The sequence below is a fragment of the Ictidomys tridecemlineatus genome, chromosome 1 (genome assembly GCF_052094955.1).
Source record: "Ictidomys tridecemlineatus isolate mIctTri1 chromosome 1, mIctTri1.hap1, whole genome shotgun sequence".
Lineage (NCBI taxonomy): Eukaryota > Metazoa > Chordata > Mammalia > Rodentia > Sciuridae > Ictidomys > Ictidomys tridecemlineatus.
Genome location: NC_135477.1, coordinates 1,691,325 through 1,705,123, shown reverse-complemented (window position 1 = coordinate 1,705,123; position 13,799 = coordinate 1,691,325). Strand labels below are relative to the sequence as shown.

General features: G+C 60.3%; 1 protein-coding gene across 6 annotated transcripts in view; it reads right to left on the bottom strand.

The window, feature by feature from the left end:
* Positions 1-13,799, bottom strand: part of Tcerg1l (transcription elongation regulator 1 like) — a 167,936-nt gene that overhangs the window by 128,140 nt on the left and 25,997 nt on the right. For 5 of the 6 annotated variants that reach the window (XM_078024099.1, XM_021723391.3, XM_078024087.1 and 2 more), the window contains exon 4: positions 2,335-2,532. The exons of the other annotated variant lie outside the window; for it this stretch is intronic. In XM_078024099.1, the coding sequence (XP_077880225.1) occupies positions 2,335-2,532 (198 nt within the window). The remainder of the gene's footprint in view (positions 1-2,334; positions 2,533-13,799) is intronic. 6 annotated transcript variants of the gene reach the window in all.

The following is a 13,799-nucleotide window of genomic DNA, read 5'->3' as shown; positions in this document are numbered from 1 at the left end:
GGACCAAGGTGCCCCATGAGAACCATTGATCCCACTCTGTGTGGCCTGAGGCCATCTGCTCTTGTCACCAAGCTGAGGGCATCCAGCTCGTCACCTTTGGGTGCACACGGGTGGCTCCCCTCTGGACACACCCAAGGCACCGGCGTCCATGACATCACTTCTCACGGAGCAGACTCCACTGACGACTCCCCTCTGCTCTGGGTCCCCCGAGACCTCCCAGGGACTCTGTCCTTCTCCTGCCCCTCGCCGTCCACCCATTTTAAGGGGTGTCAGGAATTCTCCAGCGAGCTGCTCGTCAGAACAGCTGACTCCAGGAGCAGCTCCCTGCACGGGCTGTGGAGACGGCCTGGAGACGGCCTGCCTGAGCAGCCCTGGCCGGCGAGCTGCCCGGCATCTCCTGCAAGCCTCGCTTCCCAAGAGGCTCTCCAGGGTCTCCAGCTTGGTGTCACACGGGCCTGGCTGCCTCTCTCACTTCTGAGATGGCCAGAGGAGGTGCCCTGGACAGTACTGCAGGTGGCCACCCCTCCAACACCCTCGCCGGGCACCCTGGAAGACCTGCAGTGCTGGGGCTGCCTCACAGCCCGCAGCTCAGTGAGCTCCTTGGTCCTGGTCCACTCCCGACCGCATTTCAACCTCACCCTCCCCCGAGCAGGGCTTTCAGATCAAACGTTCGAGGCCAACACTCCCATCGAGGCAGAGACTACAACAGAGAGACTTGACCTTTTCCCACCGAGCGCACAGTGTGGCTGATTCGGTTACAGAACCTTTGAAAAGGCCAACACAGAAGGGGGCTAGTGTTTATGATGCCTGAGAGACAGAAAGTGAAGCCCCCTGGCACCCAGGTCTTGGTTCTCAGATGGATTTCCCGGGATTAGTGTCAGCTGATCAAATGTCAGTGATTGACAGGTCTCGGGCAGCCTCTTGACACAGCTGGGAGCCGGGCTCCATACAGGGTTACCTGCACACTCGCTTATTTTCCCATCAAACTCCAAGTGTGAGTTCACGTGCACGTGGAAACGCAAACGGGGCCTGGTTCTTGAGAGTACATTGACCAGATACTGGTCACACACACCCATGTGGAACCACAGAAGGCCATGCCCAGCACGGAGAAGGCCACTCTAGGTTTGCAGGAGGAGAGGGCCCCAGGCCAGAAACTCCACAGAGACTGGGAACCAGGGCACCAGCTCGCCCTTCACCCTGGACGTGTGACGCCTGGACACACTTCCCAGCCTCGCGGGCAGCGGCGCAGGCAGAGCGTCCCTCCTCCTAACTGCTGGGGACCTCGAGGGTTTGGGATTAGGGATTTTTTCAGATTTTTGCTCATCCGTGATGAGACATCTTGGGGAGGAGACCCCAGCTAAAAGGAAGTTGATTTATGTTTCACGTACCCATTGGACACACGGCCTGAAGGTTTTATACGATATTTTTTAAATGATTTTGTGCAAGAAAGAAATCTTTATGGTGTGGGAATTCCACGGGACACCCTGCCAGCACTCCAAAGTGGTGGACTGGGAGCATTTCTTATGGTGGACTTTGGGATCCAGGATGCTATTCCCACCCCCCGTGTGTGTCATCGTTCTCAGAATCCCCATTCAGGTGAACACTCCTGGAGGGCCCACCCAGGACTGTGCTACCCTAACGGGCACCTGAGGGAACCCGCATTTCACAGGGACACCCGGCCGCCAGGCCTGCCGACTGCAGCAGCCACGCTTAGTGAGCACGGGCAGGCACGGGTCCGCGACCAGCCTGGTCTCCCTCCTTGGCCCATATCCACGACCCCCAGCACCTCCCAGAAAGCCCGAGTGCCCGCCAGCCCGACGCCCCAGGACAGCTCAGGGGCTCCAGGCCATCACTCGCCCTGCCCCAGCCCCAGCCTGGCCAGGGAGGGGCGAGTGGCTCAGCACTGTGCTCTAGTGCCACGCGGGCTCGTTGCCAGGGCTGCTCTTGCTATTTCGTGTGCCCCACGCGAGGAAAGAACAAAGGTCTGGGTCCCTGCACCACCAGGCTCCTGCGCTACGCCGCAGAGTCCTAGGAGACGGCTCAGCTCTTCACTCACAGGCTGAAAATGCCGGGTGGCACAGCAAGGCCTGGCTCCTGGTGGAACCCAGGTGTGTCTGGGCAGTCAGACGTGGAGCAGACCCTGTGTGACCTCAGAAGAATGTCCGGCAGCACAGGCACCCCTGGCCACAGGCACTGACCAGAAACCAGGGACAACCTGATGTCAGGAGGCTGGCCACATCCTGCAGCCACAGGCTGTGAGCCATGGAGGCCAGCGTCCCTGCCCCTCACCCATGGAGGATTCCGTCGGCAAGCAGCGCGCGGCTCTGTGCCTACCTGAGAAGGGGGCCGTCAGGAGCGGTATTTTGATGGGCGCCAATGTCAGGAAGTGGCAGGGCTGCACGCTGGCGGGGGATGGACCCCGGAGTCCCTCAGGGTCCACGGAGACCATAGCGGCGGCAGCGGCTGCAGCGGCGGCTGCGATGGCGATAGTGGGACTGTTGCTGATCGGCTTAAGGCTGTTATGGCAACCACCTGCAGAAGAGGGACAGGTCAGAATGGGATGTGCATCATCCATGGTGACAGACGCCTTCCGCACCATGTCAGGCACCAGCACCCAAACCCCACACCAGCTCCCTCCAGAGAAAGCCCACACTGTGGGCCTCCCTCCCCAGAGGAAGCACTTGAGGGTGGACTGTGCAACTGCAGATGTCCAGTGCACTGCAGAGCCCGCGGTCACCCGGGAGAGGAGAAGACCCCTGCACCCTAACAGAAGCAGCCCAGCTGCGATGCACGTGGATAGTGCACAACATCAGAGATCGCCACAACAGGCCGGGGAAGGGTGCACCTCTGTGACCCCGGCAACTAGGGATGGCGAGTTCAAGGCCAGCCTGGGCAACTTGGTGAGACCCTGTGTCCAGGTATAAAATCAAAAAGGCTGGGGATGTGGCTCAGTGGTAAAGTGTCCCTGGGCTGATCCTCAGTGCACAACAGGAAGAAAGGAAAGGGAAGCCACGGTGACGAGAGCGTGGTCACTGGAGCCACTCCAGGCCACACACATGGGGTGGGGAGGGCTTGCTGGAAGGGGCAGCTGTGGGTCAGGGCAGACAGGTGTCCTGAGCTCACAGGACCCAGCCTGTGGCTGCAGGATGCGGCCAGCCTCCTGACATCAGGTTGTCCCTGGTGAGGACTTGGCCACCAAAGGGATCAAGGACAGTTATGCAAGGACTCACAAGACAGGTGAGTGACAAAACAGGCCAGAAAAGCACTTAAATACCTACACCACAGTCACTGACAGGTGCGGCTTGCTCTGGCCCACAGTGCACAGCTGCCTCCAGGCGCGGCCTCCCAGAGGACATGCAGACTACATTTTTCTCACTTCTGTGCCTTCGGTGATAGGTTGATGGGAACAAGGGAGAAGGCAGAGAAGGGGGGTCAAGAGATAGGAAAGTCCTTACGGGGAGGGGCCCAGGGAGGAGCCACTGGCCCCTGGAGGAGAGGGCCACAGACAAACAGCAGGGAGTGCAAAGGCCCTGTGTGTCCAGGAGAATGGGAGGCAGGTGGAGGGGGCAAGGGGAAGGACGTGGGCGATGAGGAAACAGGGCTGGCTGGGGGACAGCAGACAGTGCGGGTGGACGCAGGTGGACACAGGTGTGTGGTGACTTGGTCTGCACTTGGCGTGGGCAGCATGGAGGAATGGGGCATGCAGCAGGGAAGGGCCTGCCCTGACACCGTGTGGATGTCCCGATCTTGTCTGTTTGGGGACGACAGGCAGGGCTCGCTCAGCCCAGGCCCAGGGACAGTGCCTGCCACTCTGCGTCTCAGGGAGCCCTCCACCAGGATGTCAGACGTATTTAAGAAGCTGCCCGTGGGGGACTGGAAGTCAGTCTTGGATGTGGACGTAAGCTGGCTCCTCTCCTTCCTGTCTGCCGGGTTTCTGAAGTCCCTGTGACGGGCAGACATGGATTCTAAACTGAGCTGACTTTTCACCAAGCAGTGTTGGGCAGGAGAAAGACCAGCAGAAGGTGCGCTCCCTCCTGGGCCACCCCAGGTCCCTGCTGACGCCTTGCTCTGCCGCGGTGTGTCTCCACAGGGGAGAGCTCTCGGGGACACAGTGACTCACTAAGACCCACAGTTTCCTGCAGGATTCGTTGTCCTTGGTGCTGAATGTCCTACGGGTTTTGACAAACGCACACTGACACGTTTCTGCCACCCCAGCCTCACCCAGAGTCCTGTGGCCCCAGAAATGCCCACAGTGCACTTCCCCCCTCCTCCCACCCCCACAGCCCCGGGCCTGTCCACTGTGGCCTTGTCTTCTCTGAATGCCCTGTGATCAGAACCAAGCCTTGCCCAGCCATACCCACTGGCTTCTGCCCTTGGCCATGTGCACTTAACGTCCCTCCATCCCCCACTGAGCGAGGCGCACGGGAGCTCCCTTCATGTCTCCATTGAGCGACAGCTCATTCCTGGTTATGGCTGAGTAGTATTTCACTCCAAGGATGCAGCAGTTACCCACTCACCCCCTGAAGGACGTCCCCGGAGCTTCCAAGTGTTGGTGACTATGAATAAACTTCTACAACAGCTGTGCCCAGATCCTAATGTGGACATGAGTTTTCAACTCCTCTGGGTAAATACCAAGGAGGGGAATTGCAGCATCACAGAGTAGAGGTAGGTGTGGCTTTGTAAACCACCGACTCCTCCCGAGGGGCTGACTGCTCTGTTCCCAACAGCCACGCAGAGTCCTGCTTGTGACACTTGCTGGACCAGTTCTGGATCTCGTCTGTTCCACTGGGGTGTAGTGGATCCCATCATTACCAGGGATCGAAAGAGAACGTAAGCAACACTCAAAACCCTACAGCTTAATAACAGACCACCCCACAGCAGACCCCGTAGATAAGTGTCAACGTCCCCCGGACCCCCCTGAGCACCTGACTGTGCTGCTGTTCTCTGCTGGCACGGCCCCTCTGTGCTGGCACCACATCGCAGTCACACTGCAGGCTGCTTTCCCATGAGATGTCACAGATAGACACCCCCTTTACCACTGAGAGGCCAGCTGCTGCCCAGGGCCCGCTGCTCCTGGGGGTGCAAGTGCCACATGGACCTGCCACACTCACTCACTGCGTCCCAGATGACGCCCAGGCGAGCAGCATGGCAGAGACCACTGGGCCCCAGGTGGACACCTGCGTGTTTCACCCAGGACCAGGCCAGCGGGGAGCCTCTGCAAGCTCTGGGGCCTGCAGCCATCAGTTGAATGACTGACTGGGGGAAAATCTCCACACTTCCAAGTCCCATGTGAGCGTCTCTTATTCCAAGTGGCTTCTCCCTCTCCAGAAGTGCTTTCTCCACTGCTTCTCCTCAGCTGGCTCTAGCCACTGGTGCCCTGCCCAGTGCTTCCCGAGACAATGGCAAGGGGAGTCCTCAAGGGCTGCCCAGGAAGAGGTGGCTCAGAGGACCGCCCAGTCCTGAGCTGCTGGAAGCCCCCAGGAAGGGCCAGGGGTGGGAGCAAGAGCAAAGCCCCTCAGGCCCCCTGAGCTGGCCCTTCATCACCCCGGACCCATGTCCTGCCCGGCCCAGAGCCCCAGGCACCAGCCCTAGGGACGGGCCCTGTGTGGACACCTGACTCAGGCCCACAGCAGGACGCATGTGTGGCCCAGCAGTGACCAGCAGCAGCAGGCCTCTCTTCCTGCCTCTCTGCAGGAGGCTCAGAGCTGCACTGAGGCTGTGGGAGCCTGGGAGGCGCCAGGCCTGGTACCTGGGCTGCAGACAGGGGAGGGGCCGGCAAGCCCCCCACTCACACAAGGAGAGGTTGACGTCTTCATGGCGAATGCAGGTCACCATGCTAAGAGAGCAGCCCGGTGGGATCGGGGTGCAGACTGGGGCCGGAGGGTGCAGCTCCAGTCCAAAGCCAGGTGATGTCTGGGGCCTGACCAGGCAATTGCAAGGGCTGTGCCTGGCGAACCGCCAGGACCCCTTTCTCTCCATGCCAGGAGGGGTGCAGGACTGGCACCTGGGGGGCTCCCAGACAGCAGCAGCAGACAGGGCCTGGGGCAGGCTCCCTCCCAGCAGTGCACCCAACAGGGGTGGCACCTTCCCTCCTAGGTGTCCACCAGAGGCCTCAGGCCCTGGGCAAATCCAGGCAACTCTGCAACGCGTCCTCACGGGGCGGGGGACCTGGACACACCCCCCACCCTCCTCCTCATGGGGACAGGGGACCTGGACACACCCCACCCTCCTCCTCATGGGGCGGGGGACCTGGACACTCCCCACCCTCCTCCTCATGGGGCGGGGGCCTGGACACTCCCCACCCTCCTCCTCATGGGGACAGGGGACCTGGACACTCCCCACCCTCCTCCTCATGGGGCGGGGGCCTGGACACTCCCCACCCTCCTCCTCATGGGGACAGGGGACCTGGACACTCCCCACCCTCCTCCTCATGGGGCGGGGGCCTGGACACTCCCCACACTCCTCCTCATGGGGCGGGGGACCTGGACACTCCCCACCCTCCTCCTCATGGGGACAGGGGACCTGGACACTCCCCACCCTCCTCCTCATGGGGCGGGGGCCTGGACACTCCCCACCCTCCTCCTCATGGGGACAGGGGACCTGGACACACCCCACCCTGACTCAGGACCTGAGCCCTCCCGAGCTCTTCCCTTTGGCTCTCCTGCTGCAGGTCCATAAACCTGCAGGACCCTCTTCAGAAGAGAGGCCACCTCTGTGCTGTCCATGTGGCCTGGACCCTGCCCTGCTCCGTGAGGGAGGGAATGGGCTAGGGAGGTGGGGAGCCTGCGGGCGCCTCCTCCAGGTCCCTGGCCTGCACCCGCCCCCGGGGTAAAGCCAGGCCTTCACTCTGGGCTTGTGTTTCAATGGGCGCCTCTGACGGCTCATGGAGCCCCTGAAGGGCTGAGTTCCTACTCGAAGCCCCTCCCATTGGCCAGGTGTCCACATGGTTGGCCAGTCCCCAGGGTGCAGGGGAGACTGGAGGCCCTGCAGGTGGGCTCCATCCCCTGCGTCCTGCGTTGCCAACCACTCCCCAGAGGTTGGCCGTGGTCTGCACTGAGCCAACAAGACCTTATTTGAACACAATTTTTAAAACATGCTACAACGAGACAGGCCTGGGGTGGACACGGAGCTCCATGCTTCTGCTGTAAGACAGGCCCGGCCTCAGGACCTCAGTGATGCGCTACCCTTGCATGTTTTGAAACAAATTTGATCCATCATTCAAAATGAAGATGACCTTTAGCAATGAACAGGAAAATAACTAGAGTGTTTTAAACAGATGTTAAGGTCAGAGTGTTTTGTCGATGGAAGTGTGAAGATATTTTTATCACTATGTGATTTTTGTTGCCAAAACTCTTCTGTCAACTAAACATACAAGCAAGCCTACCTTTTGAATCGCCCTCAGGCACGAAGCTTGGAAGGAGCACCCTTAACCTGCCCGAGCCCCTGGGCTGCATATGGAATGGAACTCCCTGATTCTCTCCAAGTCAGCCGACGGGTGGCTGAGCAGGAAGGACAAGGTCCTGTCTCACTGTACGCTTCCTGGAGCTCTGGTCTTGGGGACCCTCAACCTGAAGCCATCACCCAGCCCGTCAAGGTCAAGGGTGCCTGGCCCTGAGCCCCCAGACGCACCCTAAAGCCACAGTGCACCTGGATGCTCGGGCACTTTCACAATGCACAGCATTGCATGGCGGGCAGGGCCGGCAGGGAGGAAGGGCGGGGGGGCCCCCTCCTGCTTTCCTTCCTCTGCCTCCTGCACCTGCTAGTCAGGCAGCCGGCTTTCTGCCCCCAGGCCTTGGGCAGCGATGGGCCTGAGACACAGAGCAGGAGGCACCAGGCCCTCGGGCACCTGCTGCTGAAGACACCAGCCAGGAAGCGCAGGGTGCCAAGGAGAGCCCCACGCCAGCTGCTCCCGGGAGAGCGCGTCTCAAGCCAACTTGGAAGAGGAGCAGCAGAGCTCAATAAATTGGGTCGACTGATAAATAATGATAATAACTTGCTTTCCCCAAAGGACTGCAGAAAACCCCTTAGTTGGGTAAACAGTGAGATAAGATAGGACCAGCCAAAACCCTGCTCAGCCAGCTAAGAGATAAACCAGAAATGCCGCCCCATAAGCATCCCTTATGAAATCAATGTTTAAAGCCACACAGTCATTAACCGTGCAGGTCCCCGGTGGAGAGCTGGAGGAGAGGGCGGGGGCGGGGCTCCAGAACCCTGCGCTCAGCCCAGCCTTGGCGACCACTGCCACCTCGGCCATGTGAGTAGCTGCCACCGACCTGCTTCTCCAGTTACCACCTGACAAAGGAGCTCCATCCACATTCATCTACAGTAAGCCAGCAGCGAGCAGGACAGCTGCTAGCCACCCTGTTGGCAGTGGGAGAGAGAGAGGCTTGGGGACACAAGAACCACACAAAGGCCACAGTGAGCCGTGGCACCTGCCTCCCCTAGTCAGGCCCACCTGGCCAGGTCCCCCTCTGCAGACCTGCGGCTGGCCCCCCTGTCTGAAGACACACCTTCCCTGTCTGACACACCTGAAGACAAGTGCTTCTCAAAGACGCTCCTTGGTGTCCCCAAAGCCCCCTGGCTGCATGCACAGATGGGTCTGGCCACGGGCAGTATGACTGGTTAAGACCCTGTGGCCTCAGCAGTGCGGAGGGCAGCAGGCTCTGCAGTGGACCTTCTGACCCATTCACACTGCCACCGACCGCTCCAGCACCGGCTGCCGGAGCCTGCCACCCATCTAGAATGGGATTCAGCAGAGGGAAGGAAGGGAGGGACGCTGTCCAAGAGAACTGGGTGGGCGCTCCAGACCCTCAGTGTCAGGCTGAGCAAGCTAAGCTGGCACTGCACCACTGAGGGCACCCCGAGTGCTGGGCAGTATCCTGGGCTCCCCACCTCTCTGGGCACTCCGAGAGCAGCCAGGCCTCCCCTGGCTCTCTGCTGCAAGAAGGCAGGTGTCAGAAGAAGACGGGCGGGACTCACATGACCCAGGCCTCTGTCACTGCCAGAGCCACCAGCCTCAGGAGGAGCATGCCAGCATCAGGGCCCTGGGACCACCTGGAGGAGTCGTCAGACGCCACGCTGGGAAAGTCACCCCCAGCAGGTTGCAGAGCGGGTGAGAGGTTAGGGCCTGGACATCTGCAGAAGACTGCGTGGGCCCCCCTCCCCCCCCGCTTGCCACGTCTGCCTGCGAGGACACCGTGTCGGGGAGGACTCGAGGACTCGAGGTGGCAGAGAGTCAGGTAAACAGTGGATGTGGTGAGTCCTCGCAGAGGAGAGAACGGGATCTGTCAAGCACCCCATCACACTCTCCATGCACAGGGACATGGACAGCCTGCTGTCCGTGTCTGCTTAGCAAGTGAGCCCGGCTCCAGGGGAAGTCCTGCAGGCCTCCCTCTATCAACCAGTCATGATTTCTGCAGAAGACTGTTTGAACAGGACACTGGCTTCAGGCACATGGAGCACACACCACGGGCACCGATTAGGCTGTGACTGTCACAATCTAATCATGAGCTTTCAGGGACCTTGAATCAAAAACCCTAACACTGGCTTCCCACTGAACCAGGGGTCAGATCCGACTCTAGACCTGAGAACAACCGAGTCCCTGCTCTCTGGGACCCCCCACCAGGGGCGCACAGTGACAGCCTGGTCACTGCCAGCCCAGGTACCTGCTCACCACATGTCCATGACCTCCAGCCTCCAGCTGCCCCGAGTCATTCCCATAAACCATGAGGGAAGACAGCCCCTCCTCCTGGAGCTGCTCCCAGACAGTGGACACCAGCTCCCTCGCAGCACCTTCTGAAGGCACCTCCACTCTCCTCCATGCCCACGAAACGCTCCCGAGTCCCACAAAGCGAAGGTGCAGCCCACACTCCCTGCCTGCTGCCCAGGGGACCTCTGTCGATGCCCTTTGAGCCCAAGACCCCAGTGAGCCCAAAGATGCAGATTCAAGCCTCCCTCTAAACACGGCTCCCAGTCCCCGTGCGTCCCCACAGAGGGCCCAGAGAAGCCTCAGGCTCAGGCAGCAGGTTTCCAGCAACGGCCTGGGCACAGCAGTGCCTGGAATGCCCCTGCTCAGGACCTTCAGGAAACAAGGACGTGACGTCAGGTGCCACCCAGGAAAGTGTCTCCCCGGGGAACTCCCCCAGAACAAAGGGAACAGTCCATCAATAAATGTGCCGGAGAAAGCCCCTTCTCTCCCCTGCCGGCATGTGTTGGGAGAGTGGCCACTGTCTGGCCTCTGCTAGGGTCAGTGAGGAGGGTGTCCGCTGCCGTTCTGCAGCTGCAGGCAGCCGGTCCACACAGCCGACACGGGGAAGGAAGGAGCCTGGAGAAGTGGAGAATCGCCCCATGTTTACCTTCTGCAAAGACCACTCTGTCTCTTCAAAATGGTACCAAAACTGGGCCTAGAGGGACTGACGGAGTCCAGGCGACGGCCATCCCCCGGAGACACCCAGGGTGAGGTGGTCCACTGTCCCCGCCGCAAGCCTCAGCTCCGCGAGGCAGCCCATCGCCATGAAGCTGAGACGGGAGGACTCGCTGGTCCTGGTGCTGGACCTCTCTGAAGCCCTGTGGGCGGTGGGCGCAGCCCTTGGCCCTCACTGACTCGCGGGCCACTTGTCTGTGCTCAGGACATGATCTGCACAGGGCTGCTGTCAGTCCTGCCACGCTCCTGGCCTCGGAGGGCCGCTCCTCCCAGCGAGCGGCTACCTGGCTTCCTCTCTCTCTGAGATGGGGTCCAGTGTGGGCCCAGGCTGGTCCTGACCCTGTGGAATCCAGGGGTCCTCCTTCCTCAGGTCCCCAGGAGCTGGGGCCACAGGTGCGTCACCACACCTGGCTCTGTCTTGCTTTCCACCTGACGCCCCGCTGTTCGGCTGGCTCGCTCCAGTCACGGCGAGGCTCCCCAAGGCCCCAGAACTAGAGGTCCCGCCGACCCGGGATGTCCTGTCTCCCTCTGCTTTCCCAGGGGAGATCCACCTGTGGGGCTTGCCACCCACCGGCCGTGCTGTGTGGACCCGCTCAGTCCTGTCCCCAGCCACAGTCCAGGTTTCCCCAGACGGGACTGCCGCCTCGGTGGAGCTCGCGGTCTCAGAGCGGTGCCTGCCCGAGAGACGCATGGGGAGCTCTGAGGCCCCACCTGTGAATGGTGCTCCCTGCCCAGTCCCTGTCCTGTCTCATGAGGACGGGCTCTGCTGCCCAGCCCTACCGTGGGTGGTGCAGCCAGGATCCCTGCCCTTCTCCCCAGCGTGTGGGGGCTCTCAGCCAGCTCTCCTCTGCAGAGCTGACAGGCTAAAAGTCACAGTTCTGACGTTCGTCTCGCCAGGACCCTGATGTCATGACCCAGAGGCCCCGGGGTCCCACCAGTAGGAACAGGTGCCCACTCCCATCCACACGGATGGCAGCTGTGACGTCCATGGCAGGGACTGAGAGCCCACATGGAGACCTGCTCTCCAGCCTTCGGGTGTCGATGATACAGGACGAGGGCCCATGAGCTCCCCATGCTGGGAAGGTGGGGGATGATGCACTCTGCTCTGCTCGTCAGCTTAGCAATGCTGATTCACTGTTAGTTTTATGGTTTCATGTAACTGCACAATCGTTTGAATATTCATTTTATTAAAACTAGAGATTAATTACACTACCCCAAAGAACAATTGCCGCGCACACCGCACACTCGGTAGAGCAGACGTCCTGATGGCTGCAAGGAAGCCAGTCAGGGGCAAGGGGCAGGAAGGCAGGGAAGCAGTTTCCCACAGGAGAAACAGTCTGGTTCCGGGAGCTCCTGGCCCCGCACGGCCTGCCCCGCCGTCACCCGGCCAGCACTGCAGAGGACCAGGCTTCCAGGAATCAGGCCCCTAAGGAAGGAGCCAGTGTGCAGCAGTCCAGGCTCAGGTGCCTGGGTGGGACAAGGACTATGGCAATGTGTGGGCACCCTGGCCAACCTGGACACCAGTATTGGCTTGGAAGAGCCCCTGAGTCCCCTAGACCACATCCTGCCAGAGCCCAAGACTTGCCTATCCATCTCACACACATCTATACCCTGGGGCAGTGCTGGGCTCAAAGCCACACCCATTCTGTGCATACAGAAGGCACTTAAAATGCATGTTAAGAGGAGACAACAATGGTCTCCTGAATGGTGCTCACCCGGTGAGAAGCTGTAGTGGGGTAGGAGGCCGACCAAGCCTCCTGGACCTCTCAGTGTGCTCCTGAGACGGTTTCCCTCGGGGATCCAGCAGCACCCTCCACGTAGGGTGCAAAGAGCGGGCCAGTCTGGCACCAAGAAGAGCGACCTCTGCACCACGGTGGCACTAAGGAAGGTCAACCCTTTGCCCTAAATAATAACCGTGCTTGCTCCCTAAAGCTGCAGCCGGCATAGTCTACTCCTAACAGGAAGCTAGCTCTCATTGACCTGAACCCGACAGGATCCCCTTTGCTCAACACAGAAGTTCTGTGGAGAGCTCCTTGATGCGTGAAGCCCCGTGCTGCGGCTCGTCGTCAGGGGGCTGCTTTCCAGCCCCTTCATCATGTGCGACTCACACGCTGCACGCTCACCTCTTACCCGCCTCCTAATACCCCACGGCGGTAATGAAGTGCAGGAAATGATGCTCAGCCTTCCTCTTCCTGATGCAGTCAGACGGCGATGCAATCAAGCCGCTGACGGTTTTGAGGAACGTTGCTGCTTCGCTGTGCCGATCTTCGTTATGAAATTAAGATGACTGAACGCCTCGTAATTGAGATACCAGACATGCTCTCCTCCTCGCCACCTGCCTGAGTGGCTCTGGTGCCGGAGCCCCAGGTGAGCGCACGCGCTGGGCACTGGCAAGACTTGGGGACGGAGGACACAGGTGAACGTGTCCACTCGGGTGACTTCATTCCTCAAACCCAAACACTTCCACAGGAAACAGCCTCCAGACCAGGGTTCCACGCCTGTCCCCAGCGAATACACACAATGTTTGAAAACGAAAATCGAAAACGACGTTGTCAGAAAGTATTTCTCATTGTTTGCAGCTGCTGAGCTGTGTCTCACTGAGTTCCTGCTTCAGTGTGGCGTGACAGGGCTAGATGGGGTCTGTCCTTGAGCACTGAAGCCATGAGCGAGCCGAAGCCTGAGCCGGCAGCATCGCGGCACTGGCTGGCTCTGAGTGTCCTTGCTGAGCTCACAGCTGCACGTGACAGGAGAGCCCTCCTTGTGCATGCAGACCTGTCCCAGGACCTTGCACAGAGCTGTGCAAGGAGAGAGCAAGGACCACGGTGGACAAAAGGGGCTTAGCACCGGCAGGCCAGTCGCTGAAGAGACTGGAAGGGACAGGGGGGTCTGAGCCCAGTTGGAAGCCCAGCCTGAGTCACCAAGGCCTCCCGGTCACAGCGCTGCGTGCTCCAAATCTGCAAGAGCCCAGTCACTGCATCTGCACAGACTGACGGTCACAGAACGTCCTACAGGCCAGTGAGGGGGGCTCAGCCAGACCCAGCCACACCAGGGCTCACCAACGTCCATCCCCAGGCACTTCACAAGTGGCCATGGTGCCCTCCCAAGTGTGGGCTCAGGTTCAGCCTGAGGAGCCGTGGACAAGCCAACAGGGGAGTCAGGGGAGCAGTCGGTGGCGAGGGGACAATGGCTGGAACAAGTGGTGGGAGCACAGAGGCCAGGTGCCCCTTGTAAAGGGACACAGGTAGGTGAGCCCCCATGGTCAGCTCAGCAGAGATCTTAAGAAAGCAGGATGAGCATCTGAGTAAAAGTGTCCCGGGCGGAGGGACATCCCCAAGGGACCGCTGGTCCTGAGGTAGCCACTTGGAGAATCTCCATT